Consider the following 12,969-nt stretch of genomic DNA (forward strand, 5'->3'; position numbering starts at 1 on the left):
AGTAAATAAAAATTAATAATCTAGTAAAGAAGAATTATTCCTTTCAATAGAATGCTATATGTGCTAAGCATTTGAATAATTTTTCAGAATTATATCACCACTTAAATGGGAATGTAAGGTGTATTTTTGGTTTTGGAACTGTCACTTCTGAATGTAAGTAACAGATTAGTTTAAAAATTAGATTCAATTGCAAACCAACCTTTTATTATTATTATTATTATTTTTTACTTACCAACAGCAGTCAAACTCTCATTAGGAAGAATGAAAAATACACACCCAACATAAGTACAGAGAGGTTTTAGTAAAAATAATTTTTTCACGATTTTTGTATTTTCAAGTGAATAGGAGTTACTAAGAAAAAAAAGATTGAAAATCTCATGAGGAATATTTTTGTATTGGATACTTTTTATAAAAAATATTTGATAGGCATTTCAGAAACATTATAATCCAGGGCCTTATAAATAGGTAATTCTGTGATGTATGGAATATACCAGGGCTATATGAACATTAATTTATAACTCTTTACTAATTAAATCTGTACTCAGAATTTTAATTCAGTAGAAAATTCCAATGTTTCTAAAATTAATTTAACCTCTAATTGTATGAACATGAAATGTTGACGTTTTCTACTTACCAAAATTTTGTTAAAATGTGGTGAAAATATCAAAATAGGCATAATTTTTTTTTTCTCTTAACAAAAGTAAGGTAATTAAACTTTGATATAACAGGAGTTACATTAATTTAATTCAAAGATGTAGATATGTGCTTACATTTTTATTGATTTAGTATACTGCATACAGGATTGTAATTAAAAAGTAATTAATGATTAATAGTTAGTTAGAAAGTCTTGGTTGCTTTATATGGTACTTCTTTAATGACTTACCAAAATCAGGAAAATCATACCCTTTAATAGAATAACAATAGCATATTCTGTTAAATTGCACAGTTGACAGTTACCCATTTCTGACTTGCTCAAAATTGTGAATTAATGAATTTGTTTCAAACATAAAATTGCCAAAGAAGCATTTCAGAGTATAGTTTGCTAGCCACTCATGTTTGTGTGTATCTAACATGCCAGTATTCTTGTAAGGGCAATGAAACCTCAGTAATAGAGGTCAACTTCTCATTCCTGGCTGAGCTAAAGGAGAAGGAAGAGATTTTACAACCTGAGTAGCAAAGAGTGCATTTAAACCCACAAGGATGTCACTGGTTTCAACCAAGTGCTGACATACTCATTATGCCTTAACTGCATCTCCTGTTTCCTCCTAGGTCTTACTGCTGCAGCATCTCTTGTATCCCTGGCTTGGGCTTTGGCTTCGTACCAAAAGGCTCTCCGTGACTCCCGTGATGACAAGAAACCCATCAGTTATATGGCTGTTATAATCCAGTTTTGCTGGCATTTCTTCACCATTGCAGCAAGGGTCATTACTTTTGCTCTGTTTGCCTCGGTTTTCCAGCTGTACTTTGGGATCTTCATCGTGCTCCACTGGTGCATCATGACCTTCTGGATTGTCCACTGCGAGACAGAGTTTTGCATCACCAAATGGGAGGAGATAGTTTTTGACATGGTTGTTGGGATAATCTATATCTTCAGCTGGTTCAATGTCAAGGAAGGAAGGACACGCTGTAGGCTTTTCATTTACTATTTTGTGATCCTTTTGGAAAACACCGCCTTGAGTGCTCTCTGGTATCTGTACAAGGCTCCACCAATCTCTGATGCATTTGCCATACCAGCACTGTGCGTAGTGTTCAGCAGCTTTTTAACAGGCATTGTTTTTATGCTAATGTACTATGCCTTCTTTCATCCCAACGGACCAAGGTTTGGGCAGTCGCCAAGCTGTGCTTGTGAGGACCCTGCAGCTGCCTTCACCCTACCCACAGAAGTGGCAACAAACACTCTCCGGTCCATCTCCAACAACCGGAGTGTCACAAGCGAGCGGGATCAAAAATTTGCGGAGCGGGATGGGTGTGTGCCTGTGTTTCAGGTGAGACCTACTGCACCGTCCACACCTTCATCCCGGCCACCAAGGATTGAGGAGTCAGTCATTAAAATCGACCTGTTCAGGAACAGGTACCCAGCCTGGGAGAGACACGTGTTGGACAGAAGCCTGAGGAAGGCAATCTTAGCATTTGAATGTTCCCCTGCTCCTCCACGGCTACAGTATAAAGATGATGCCCTCATCCAGGAGCGCTTGGAATATGAAACCACATTATAAACGAAACAAACACACAGCTTGAAGAAGCCCCGGTGTTACAGTCCCAGTTAAGGGTTGGTGGTAGGACTGTAGGATTACCTAAACCGCATACAACAAGTAGAACAGCAAGCTGTAGTGTTCTTAGTCTGGCTACCATCATGATTATCATTTGATCCACTGTGTGCAGTCTATCTGCAGGACACTGGTACAGCAGCATCACCTGAAAGCCTCAAAAAACAAACAAACAAAAAAAAACACTCACCCACACATAGAGATCGGTTACTCCATCTGGGAAAACTCACCCATGAGTCATTGCTGCTATGAAACTCTGACTGCACAGTACTTACAGGCAAACCAATAGGGAGGCTCAGACCAGAGCTTTCAACTTTAGCCAGTAGTGCATTTTACTTTAGAAATGAATGATTGATATTTGCATAATCAATGGCAAAAACAAACAAACAAACAAAAACTTTTCAAAAATAACAAAACTGTAGCACGCAATGTTGCTGTTATTAAAACTGGTTTCTGGGGAAAAAAAATAGGAGCATAATAGTCTTCAACATCCCATAAATAGACCATTCAGGTTAGAATAGGTTTGCAAAATAGTTATTAATTAAAAAGATACATCATCATCTTTGTAAGGTTATAAATGGAAAATAAACTAAATTCTGATCAATTAGCTCATAAACATTGACACCACCAGAACTTTTTGTTTTCTGTGGAATTTCAAAGTCTTTTTAACTGCAATTTAAGTTCTTTATGTTGCTTTCAACAGAAATCCTATGCAGCTCACTTATGGTTTTCAGGAGAAATAAGGAGCTCTAGCACGTAGTGATGTAAATTAAATGATAATCATGATTCAGTGTTCAATCTGCAAAAAAATATATATATATGTAAAAGAACAGGGAAGTATAGTTTTCATATTCTAAACTTTTTGGAGGACCCCATTCAGATATTTCAGAAGAAACTACAAGGAGATGAACACACTGAAACTTCTTTCTGTTTCGAGACTGTGAATGCATGATTCAGTGTGTGAATGTATGCAGGGGTGACAAAAGACTGTGACATGCCATACCCTTCTAGTGCCAAACATTGTATAACTGCAAGACTGATATTGCCTGAGGGACAGATAACAAGTGGCACGAGCCCTACGAGACCAAGAAGCAGGAAAGAGAGATCCAGTTCTCAACGTGTAGAGACAGCTCTGTTTATTCCCATCCAAGGTGAAAGTGATGTCTTTTAAAGGCTTTCAGCCACCTCTTAGTAAGTATATTCAGTGAAGTATAATATAACCAAGCTATGTGGAAGACCCTCTTCTGCCTGTTCAAGACTTGTTTCCAGATATGTCTAAAAATTACATTGAATCTCTTGTAATAGAGTGCTTTTGCTGCAAGCTTTTGGGTTTTAAATACCTCCCTAAATCTAGTCAATGGTATCCTTCTTTATGTTAAAAGTATCCCCTGATGGTGCTTTCAGATGCATTAAAGGTGCAAGTCAAAATTTGATAGTATTTTTTTTAAAGCTGGTGCAGAGTGAAAAACTCATGAATTATTTCAATATTTTTGTAAAGTAAAAATATGATATAAAAAGGTTACTTTTTATAAACCTCAAATCTTTTAATACATTTCATTCTCTTTATAGCTTAGATTTTAAGAATTGGTCCATGAATTTTATCAACTAGCTTCTGCAGGTTGATACAAACCTGGTTTTCACATTATGGATTTGTTTTGCAGTGTAATGCCATATGAAAGCCTACATGGGTACTTTTAGAAAACTCCATAAACTGTGGATCCTGCTTCTAATGAAAGTGGCTTGTAAAGACACCAAGCAATTCCATAAGAAACAATTTGCTATAACTATTTCCATCCGTTTTAGGAAAGCGAAGCAGAACTGAAGAGTTACTGTTTTAAATGGCATTGTCAGGATGGAGAAGACCTGATGATTGGTGTTTTAATCTTCACTGTCAGGTATATTCAGTGTAGTCACTGCTGTATATGCTGCTGGGTAAATTTCAGTCTTTCCTGTTATTAATATTTGTACTATGAAAGAGCAGAGGTTACACACCTTTGTTTATTTGTATGCGTTCAATTAGCCATTTTTAATGTTGACTTTTTTTATTAGTGAAATGTTCAATATCTGTTGATCTTTGCTGGGGCGAGTTCCTCAAAACAAAACATCTGTAGAAGTGCAGGAACCTGCAAGCCTGAAGGAACTTTGTGCAGATCAGAAAACACCCATCTTTGAAGGGTTTCTTAGGTATTTTCGAATTAAGCAGTGGCCAGCTGCCTCTATAATCATTTTTAAATAAAATAATTCTTTGATAGTTCAAACCCAAAGTTTTGTACAAAGTGATTGCCCTTCTCACCAAGCAGATATGTTTGATTGTACAGAGAAAAGCTCTCATGTTTTGTCAAAATATATATATATACCACTGCAAGGATTGCTAAAAAACAATATGGGGAGCAAACCCTTTGTCCAGACAAATTCAGTAGAACCTTCACTCCAGAATCCAATGCTGGGTCGCACAAAGAAAATGCCATTTTCCTTTGCAAACAAGGCAAATTGTAGGCTTTGTAACCCAAGACGTGAAGGTTTCTTTTGGAAACCATTCTATATGTTTGCTACTTCTTTAGTAATTAGAAATGCTAGCATGAGTGAGGCACCATGGGCAGTGCTCTCACTCCACATGGGCTCTTGTGTCCCTCTGGCACCTCCTGGGGAGAGGGGCAACATCACAGCTACCAGCAAGCCTTGTCCTCTTCTGATGTCTTTCTCATCCTGTCTCACTGTTCCTTGGAGCTGTAAGCCCTTTGGCTGGGGCTGACAGAACTGAAGAAACATTGCTTAATGATGAATTTAAAGTGTTACAGTCTGGAACAGTGCTTGCACTGCAAGGTTTCTGAAGGTTTGGGGTGTTTTTTGTTTGATTTTCTCTCATTTGGTTTTGGAAGGAAGGACACAGAGGCATTATTGGTTCGTTTGTTAATATCTACCATTTACTTTCCTTACCCTCCCATCATTTTATATTTTTTTATTTTTTTAGTAATGCTTGTAAATTTATCTCAAGCAAACTACTGCAGGTTCTGAGTGCACGGTGCCGCATGTGGCAGTACATATATGCAGTGGCAGTACACATACACAGCTTGTCTTCTGAATGCAATCTGCAAGGGGGAGAAGACATTTTATATCGAGTCAAAATCTGTTCTCCAAAATCTTGCTCTGTTATGTTTGTAATGCCAGTGATACTTGTGCTGAGAACAGGATGGCCATTGTAATCTTAATGCTCAGATGACTATGTGGACAGTTTCCTAATTTGCTTTGCTGTGGACAGTCGCCTTAAAGGCTGTAAGAATTTGTATAGAGCTTGTCAAGATTAAACATAGTCCACACTGGAATCCTATGACGGCCTTACAGACAGTTAATAATCAATATGCACTATTCTTTTTAACACAGACAACTTTAAGGTCTATCAATAAAGTTTAATTAAGACAGCAATAGCAAAAAATAAAATAAAAATTCACTTCTCTTTTTGAAATAATGAAAAAAAGAAATCAGGTCTTTTAAACTCCATTACAGATTAACAGGAAAATAAAAAAGTTCATAATTACATTCTGGTAAATAAAAGCAATCACATCTCTTTATTAGAAGCAAATGTCATGTAAGTATTGTCCTAATGAACCAAAACAAACTGCCAGCAAATCTGAAGGTAACTTATGTGATTAAAGGCTTGGTCCTAAAATTTTGAAAGCTGTGGATTTTTATGCTAAAAATTAAAAAAGGAAAAAAAAAAGGGAAAAAAAAAAGGCAATTTAAGAAGTAGTTACTACTCTAATTAGGTAAAGGAGACATAGTGCATACCCATGTTCATTCAGAAAACATACAAGAAAATGTAAGAAACCTTTTTGTCTTATTTTAAAAGAAGTGTTATTTGTTCTATATTAAGATAATCTTTTTTAAAGAGTTATTTGAAAATATGTGCAATACTTTTTTTTAATGCAGTTTTAATAATGAAAAAAAAACTCATTTCCACTTTTGTTTATGTCAGTTAAAATATGCTTCTTGTGCTAGAACAGTGTTTCTGTGCTTGGGTTGTTTGGGCTTGATGGCATATAAATGCTATTGTCATTGGCAAATCAACAAATTTTCTATTAATTAATTTCTATAGCACTGGGATTACAGAAAATTTTCCTTCCAAAATTAAATGTTAGGCCTCAGCTGCCTGATTTTGTAAAGTTTTAAGCAGAGGAGGAAAATTAAAAATGTTTTGGAGCTGCGATTTTTAATATATGAACTGTTAAACCCTGTTTTTTTTAATATATGATAGTCTCACCAATGTACCATTGTATTTCCAAAAGAGCAATCCATGAGTGGTGTTCAAAGTGAAATTGCTGCTATTTTTGGAAAGGGACTCCCAATCGCTCTAAAAACCAACATATTCATTCACTTTTTATTGGCCTGCAAATGTTCACAACTAGCCTGTTGTATTTTTAGAACAGTACATTACAAAATTTGAAGTATTTGTGACTTGAACATACAACTCCTTAGAAGCCTTAAAAATGGCACTGTACTGAGTTTTAGTTGGCTCTGCCAGTGATTCAGCTCCCAAAGCCACTGTCCCTTTTCTGCTCAGCCCCTGAAGTCGTGTAATCCAGAGTGACTGAGATGCTGTGATTTAACTCTGCACCCCCTGCACTGCCTGTGCAATGCCAAGGAAAAGACCCCAGCAGGTTGCTGAGGTCCTACTGCTGCCTCTCTTGCTCCTGTGCATGGTGGGAAGCAGACTAAATTGCATTTGTGCATCCTTGCTAAACAAGCTTAGTTAGGTTGAGGCCCTACAAGGGTTGCGTGATGAAAATAATCACAACACGTGTCCATGAATTTACAAGCTCAACACTGTAATTACTAATTCTGCAGTGTAACAATGCAGAATGTGGGAAGAATTGTCTAAATACACAATAAGCCATTTAATTTTGCTAATTGTAGCAATTAGACTAGCTTGCATGAAGCCCGTGCTCTCAGCAGAAAGCCAAATGGAGTAAGTGGCAAGCAGCCATTTATATACCAGAGACATTATGTTATGAAACCCTCCCTTGATTGTTTATAGAGCTAGGTCTTTTCTTTACAGCATTGAATCCATTTCTCTTTATTCTGATAAAACAGATAAAGCTCAAAATGAGAATAGATTCTTTTAAGTCTGGGAATAATAAAAAAAAAAATGCATCAGATTACTGCAATTCACACATAGTGATTTTTTGAAATACATTCAGTCATCATTTCCACTTGGCTTCAGATTGCTGAGTGATCTGCATCAAAGCTGATTTCTCACATCTGGTATGAGCAGACTTCGTTATGGGAGAGATGGAGATGACCTCACAAGGTCTTGCTCACACAAGGTTAGGGGAATAGTGTCTTTGATTTACAGATCACTTGCAAAACTTTTTTAGCATGTGAGCAGTCCACTGGGATCATTTGTAAACCTGTTTTACCATACTGACCTCACTGCAGGTGTTTGGTGGGATTTCTTCACTTTTACTCTGGTATGAACATGAGAAAAAAATGCAGGTGAATAATTGCACATACACTAAGCAGTGCTACCGCAGCATGAATCAAAACATTTCTTCTTTTTTTCCTCCTTAGTTCAAACATTTACAAATATATCCATTTTGACTGAGTTGTCATTTTGTGATCTCTCAAGGACACTGAGAAATGTCTATGAAACCACAGCTGTTTCCAATGATCCTTATACAAACCAACTGCTGACCAGCACCTTCATTAAAAGGAATTTTTCCTAAATACATAAGCTTGGCTCCTGTACTTACATTTTGTTCTGAATGCATAGCATCTAATTCTTATGCAGAGAGTCGTATATACTCGTTAGTAAGCCATGTGCCTACTCTGAATCCTGGAGCAACGAGGACAGATATGCAAAATGCAGGGAAAAAAAGCCCTCTTCAGCACATTTAGGGGGTGATTTGCATATGTTACAGATGTAAGAGGGGAGCTTGTGTATAATTTCAGTGGAGTTATAGGTGCTGTATGAATTGATAAATATTTGCAAGAAATTGTGAGATAAGTGGCCAGCCAAGATTAAGGTCAAATTTAAACCTCTACATGCAGGGCACTGTAAGATAAAAACAACCAAAAAACTAAAACCTAACCAAAACTCTCATTTCCAGGAATAGTTGGGATAAGCTTAGAAATGCAATGGATTTGACAATGTAACTACACTCTACATTCGTACAAACAAAGATATGACTGCTATGGATACAAACATATCTGTATCTGTAGATTTTAGCCTTGTATTTCATATAGCTTTGGAAGCAATTGCTTCTCGATTGTGCTTCTGGGCACGCCATAGCCCTAGGCATGCCAGCAGCTTTTCTACATGAGGAATCAGTTCTTCTACAAGCAAGGCCACATCCAAATCACCAACAAGTGATTTCCTCACCATAGAAAAGCTGCTAATCAGATGTTTGGAAGAGCCTTCACAGATGTAGCATAGTGCTCAGGCAAGTAGTCCCCCAGGTCCTCCCCAACCTCATGCACAAAAGAGCCCACAGAGAGGAAAACCACGTGCATGGGTTGGATGAAGCCACAGCACACGGGGAGCAGATAGCTGTGCCATACACCCATGAGTCAGCGCAGGCACATTAGTGGCCTCAAGCTAATGCTGTGATCTTCTAAACTGCAAGAACCAGAGCTCCTGAATTTTTTCATCTGGAAGGTTCAGGCATCTACAATTTGGCTCCCGGCCTTGATCAGAAAGATCTTGGTCTTCACATCTCAGCTCTTGTCTCCCCACTGTGCCCACCAGGATCCTTCAAGCTGGTGTTATTCTTCAAGCTGATCCTTCAAGCCTGTCATACCTGAAGGGCAGAGGTCTTCTGGGGTTCTATTGGATGGAGCTCTGCACAGGAACACTCACAAATGCTTTTCCTGCAGTAGGCTTGGGGCAACTAAAGACTGAGGGGAGAGCCAGGCTCAGTTATCTCTTCAGCTAGCAATGATTCATATCTCTATCTACTATCTCTCAGGGGAAGGCTATAGGGCTGCACACTACTGAGGAGAAGGGCATGCTCACTCCCTCTTGTGCTGAGGCTGTTCTCCCTCTTTGTGGAAAACTTAAAAGCTATGCTGTGCAATGTAGACATACTTCCAGTGCTTTGACATATTCAGTCCCCTTAGTGTGGAGGACTCCGAAGCTGTTGCACACGTCCAGTGCCATTGCCTGTCCACCCAGAGTAATGTCTACAGCAAAAATTCAGGGCAGATGCAAAATCCCTCTGCTCACCTTCCAACCTGACCAAAAGCTGTATGAACATGGTTAGCACTGTGACAAAGCCTGAATCAATACATGCTGCCTTCAGTCAGGTCTCTTAATGCACTGTCTGCTACCCTGGCCACGTTCACCTGGTTTCTTGTGGGAGCTCAGGCAGACCTCATGTGTGCACCAGAGCTACACCACGTGGCCATCTCTGTAGCTTCCTGAGCCCATGGTGCACACCCCTTGTGATCCCATGTCTTTTGCAGAACAAATTCCACTTTGGGCAGAGTAAAGGGCAAATTGGCTGTATGTAGTCTAGGGAAGCATGTGGAGTAGACATGGCTTCTCTGGATAATATGTTTGAACGGAGCTGTGTGCAAATTGCACAGGGTATGACATTCACAAGTAGTAAGATAAGTGTCTGCAGCTTGGAGCATGCTGTAAAGAGTACTCTTTGTTACAGTGTTTGCTTTTCCCATAATAAAAATAATACCATCATGGTTCTCACTTGAGAGCAAATTTACAGTATCGGATGTGTTTACATATATACACACTATACACACACAATATATATATATACATATGTGTTTATACTCATGTATGTATGTATGTATTTGTGTGTATAGTTGTGACAATGAGTCCTGAGATTCTATTAGGATTTAATCATATATTTCATTTAAATTCTATAACTGAAGAAAAAGCATCAGGAGCACCATCATCAAGGGTAATCAGGTGATAAGCGCAAAAGGAAAAGCACATTATCAGAAAACACATTCCAGTCATTATTGGAAACAACTTTGAGATGCATTATGTCAGTAATTTAATGAAAAGTTGTGAAGGAAAAAGGTCTAATGCTATGTTTCATCATCTTAAATATTTTGGTAAAAGAATAGAGTAAAAAAGTAGAATTGTATCAAATAAATAAGGATTTGTCACAGTTAGTAGAGAAAAATAAAATCATAGGCAAATGACAAAGGGATTGATTAACCCTTTGTTTCATTTAATGTTGGTTATATTTGTTTCACTGAGTATCAGTGTTATTGATGTCAGTAATTTATCAAGGAACTAATCTGTAATAAAACAGCATGGTTTACTTGAAATTTGACTAGAAACACTGAAAAGAGTGTTTGCTGGCCAGCATATATACAGTTGCCTGGTACATGCTGTCAGAAGAACAGATTTGCTAGTCCATGGATTATGTACTGAAGATAAATTTCAGATGCATGCATTTAATGATAACAATACCTCTGTCAGTTTAACTGTACCATGAATACACAGGAGCTGTTTCTGAAATCCTAATTACTGTTGCTTTTTTTCAGTATGCATTCTGCACTATTATCTGTGTATCCCAGATTGTTTCTTAACTAATGTTTGATAAGAATTAATTTAACATTTTATAAAGCTGAGGAAAAGATTACTAGCCAGTTAACCAAAGGCTTTTGTTTTCAATTGTGTGATACTCATAAACATTTTTTAAGCTTTAAAAAGGTGCAAAGCCCCAATTCCGCAAATCCCTTGCTGAATACAAAAATAGCTCATTGGTGTTCATGAAAGCATGGGTTGTATGGAAGCTTAGCTCCTCACCCAACCATCATTCAGGTATTCTGTCACTCGTTCAGCATAGCACTTGGAAATGATCATAACTTTCCCGCAGGACCTGATTTATAGGCAGATACAAAACTAACCATGGTGGCTGTCTCAGACAAGTTCAGAAGTGGCCACTAATCACCCCTAACATTGTTCAGGCATCCCTGCTTTGGGACATATGGAGGAGATACCTCACTGAGGACATCCGTGGGATTGCCACGATGCTCTGTGCAGGGTTTAGCCTTCAGACAGCACTGCACAGACAATGAGAAACCTTCATTTATCAGCAGAAATGGAAACTGCCACCAGTTACAGCTGCGCAGTGCCAGCATATGGTCACATATTTGTGGCTGCTATTGATTCCTCCTTTTTTATTTTATTGGAACAGCTTGAAACTTGTCAAGCTTTGCTTGGGTTGATTTGCAGTTAATTAATTCAACAGACATTTTAAATCTCGCAAATTTGTGACTTGTAATATAGTAATCAAGTTCCCGTGAGAGTACGTTAATCAGCTGGGGGGTGGGGGGGGAGAGAAAACCCTTGATAGCTGTGTGCAGCATGGTGCCCACACTGCAAAGGGGCATCTACAAGAAAGGCAACATTCACCCCAGCTAAGCTCTCATCGTTCATCTAATGAATCATTCATCCATTTGATTTGTCTTGGATGAGCCAGGAGCTGTATTTAAGGAGGATTGCTGGGGCTGAGACAGCTCTAGGTACTGTTGGTGGGGATCAACACCTCCCCTTCTGGTCACCGGTTTCCTTACCAACCAAAGAGTCATTCTGCCCAAGAGCAGCCCAATTTCATTTCTGAAATGACCATACCTCTTGTGGAACAGTATCTCCTGGAGAAATGACAATATAAAAAAAAACACAGAACACTAGGACACTAGAAATCAAGTGAATGAATGGAGGAACTTTTTTTTTCTTCATTGCCTTTAACATACAGGTGGATTTTAGCTAGTTTGTTGTGAAGCAGAAGGGGAAAAAAATCTAATGTCTGCAGAGGATGCAGAAGTGCGTACATTAGTCGATGACTAATCAGTATGTACTTTTTTATTGTGGAAGCACTGGTAACCTCAGCAGGGAGATCAAAAGACTTGAAAGCTAGGAAGTGATTCCTCTGGTCAGGGTTAAAGAGGTGTTTGTGAAACACTGTGGAAAAGCTGCTCCTGTTGTTTCCGTGAATAAAGGGAGGAGCAGAGTCTTTCAACAGGAAAAAACATCAAATGCCAAAACAGTTTTTATGGTGCAGTTACTCTTTTCTCTAGTAACGATGTTGGTTAAGAAAGCTCTAGGCATGTTACGAACTGTAACATACGGGGAGACAGTGAATGACACTTCATAGATATAACTGTTGCTATTGACAGGAGATGTTTATTAGCAATAAGATAAAAAAAGTGTCTCAAAATAAGGCCTGAGAGACAAGGATTTTTTATGGTTGTTATGTCAATGATTGTTAAATGTAGAGATCATAGATCTTTATAATAGCTTATAGGTCAAAGAATTTTTCTTTTTATTGTTCCTTACAGAGGATAAATCTCAGATGGCTTCCACAAAAGCATATCACATAAAACAGGCTCATAAGATGGGCTTTTCTGTGTATGGAATATTATAGGCTCAGTGTTGTTCGAGTGCTTGTGCATTTTTTCATGATCTCAGCTTTTAATGCAGTAGATGCATAAGCTAATAGTGGATTCGCAAGTGCATCTTCCTTTAGCTCAATAACTCCCCACATGCTCATTCATGTACAGGTCAGGAGCACATATGTGGTGGGGACAGAGGTGTGTGTGCACTTGTAAAGGTGCAAAGCAGATGAAAAATAAAGATGGAAACCAGTAGATGTCATGGTAAAAGCCTTATAGTTAGGGAACAGCTGTGAACCTTTAGAGTAGGTGAGCCCTCATGGTATTTCTTCATGCT

At 38.2% G+C, this 12,969-nt stretch overlaps 1 protein-coding gene across 1 annotated transcript in view; it reads left to right on the forward strand.

Annotated features, from left to right (window-relative positions):
• Nucleotides 1-12,238, forward strand: part of XKR4 (XK related 4) — a 230,703-nt gene extending 218,465 nt beyond the window's left edge. The window contains exon 3 of the mRNA XM_068671872.1: nt 1,270-12,238. Within this exon, the coding sequence (XP_068527973.1) occupies nt 1,270-2,216 (947 nt within the window). The 3' untranslated portion in view covers nt 2,217-12,238. The remainder of the gene's footprint in view (nt 1-1,269) is intronic.
• The last annotated feature ends 731 nt before the right edge of the window (nt 12,239-12,969 follow it).

The sequence above is a fragment of the Anas acuta genome, chromosome 2, assembly GCF_963932015.1.
Source record: "Anas acuta chromosome 2, bAnaAcu1.1, whole genome shotgun sequence".
NCBI lineage: Eukaryota > Metazoa > Chordata > Aves > Anseriformes > Anatidae > Anas > Anas acuta.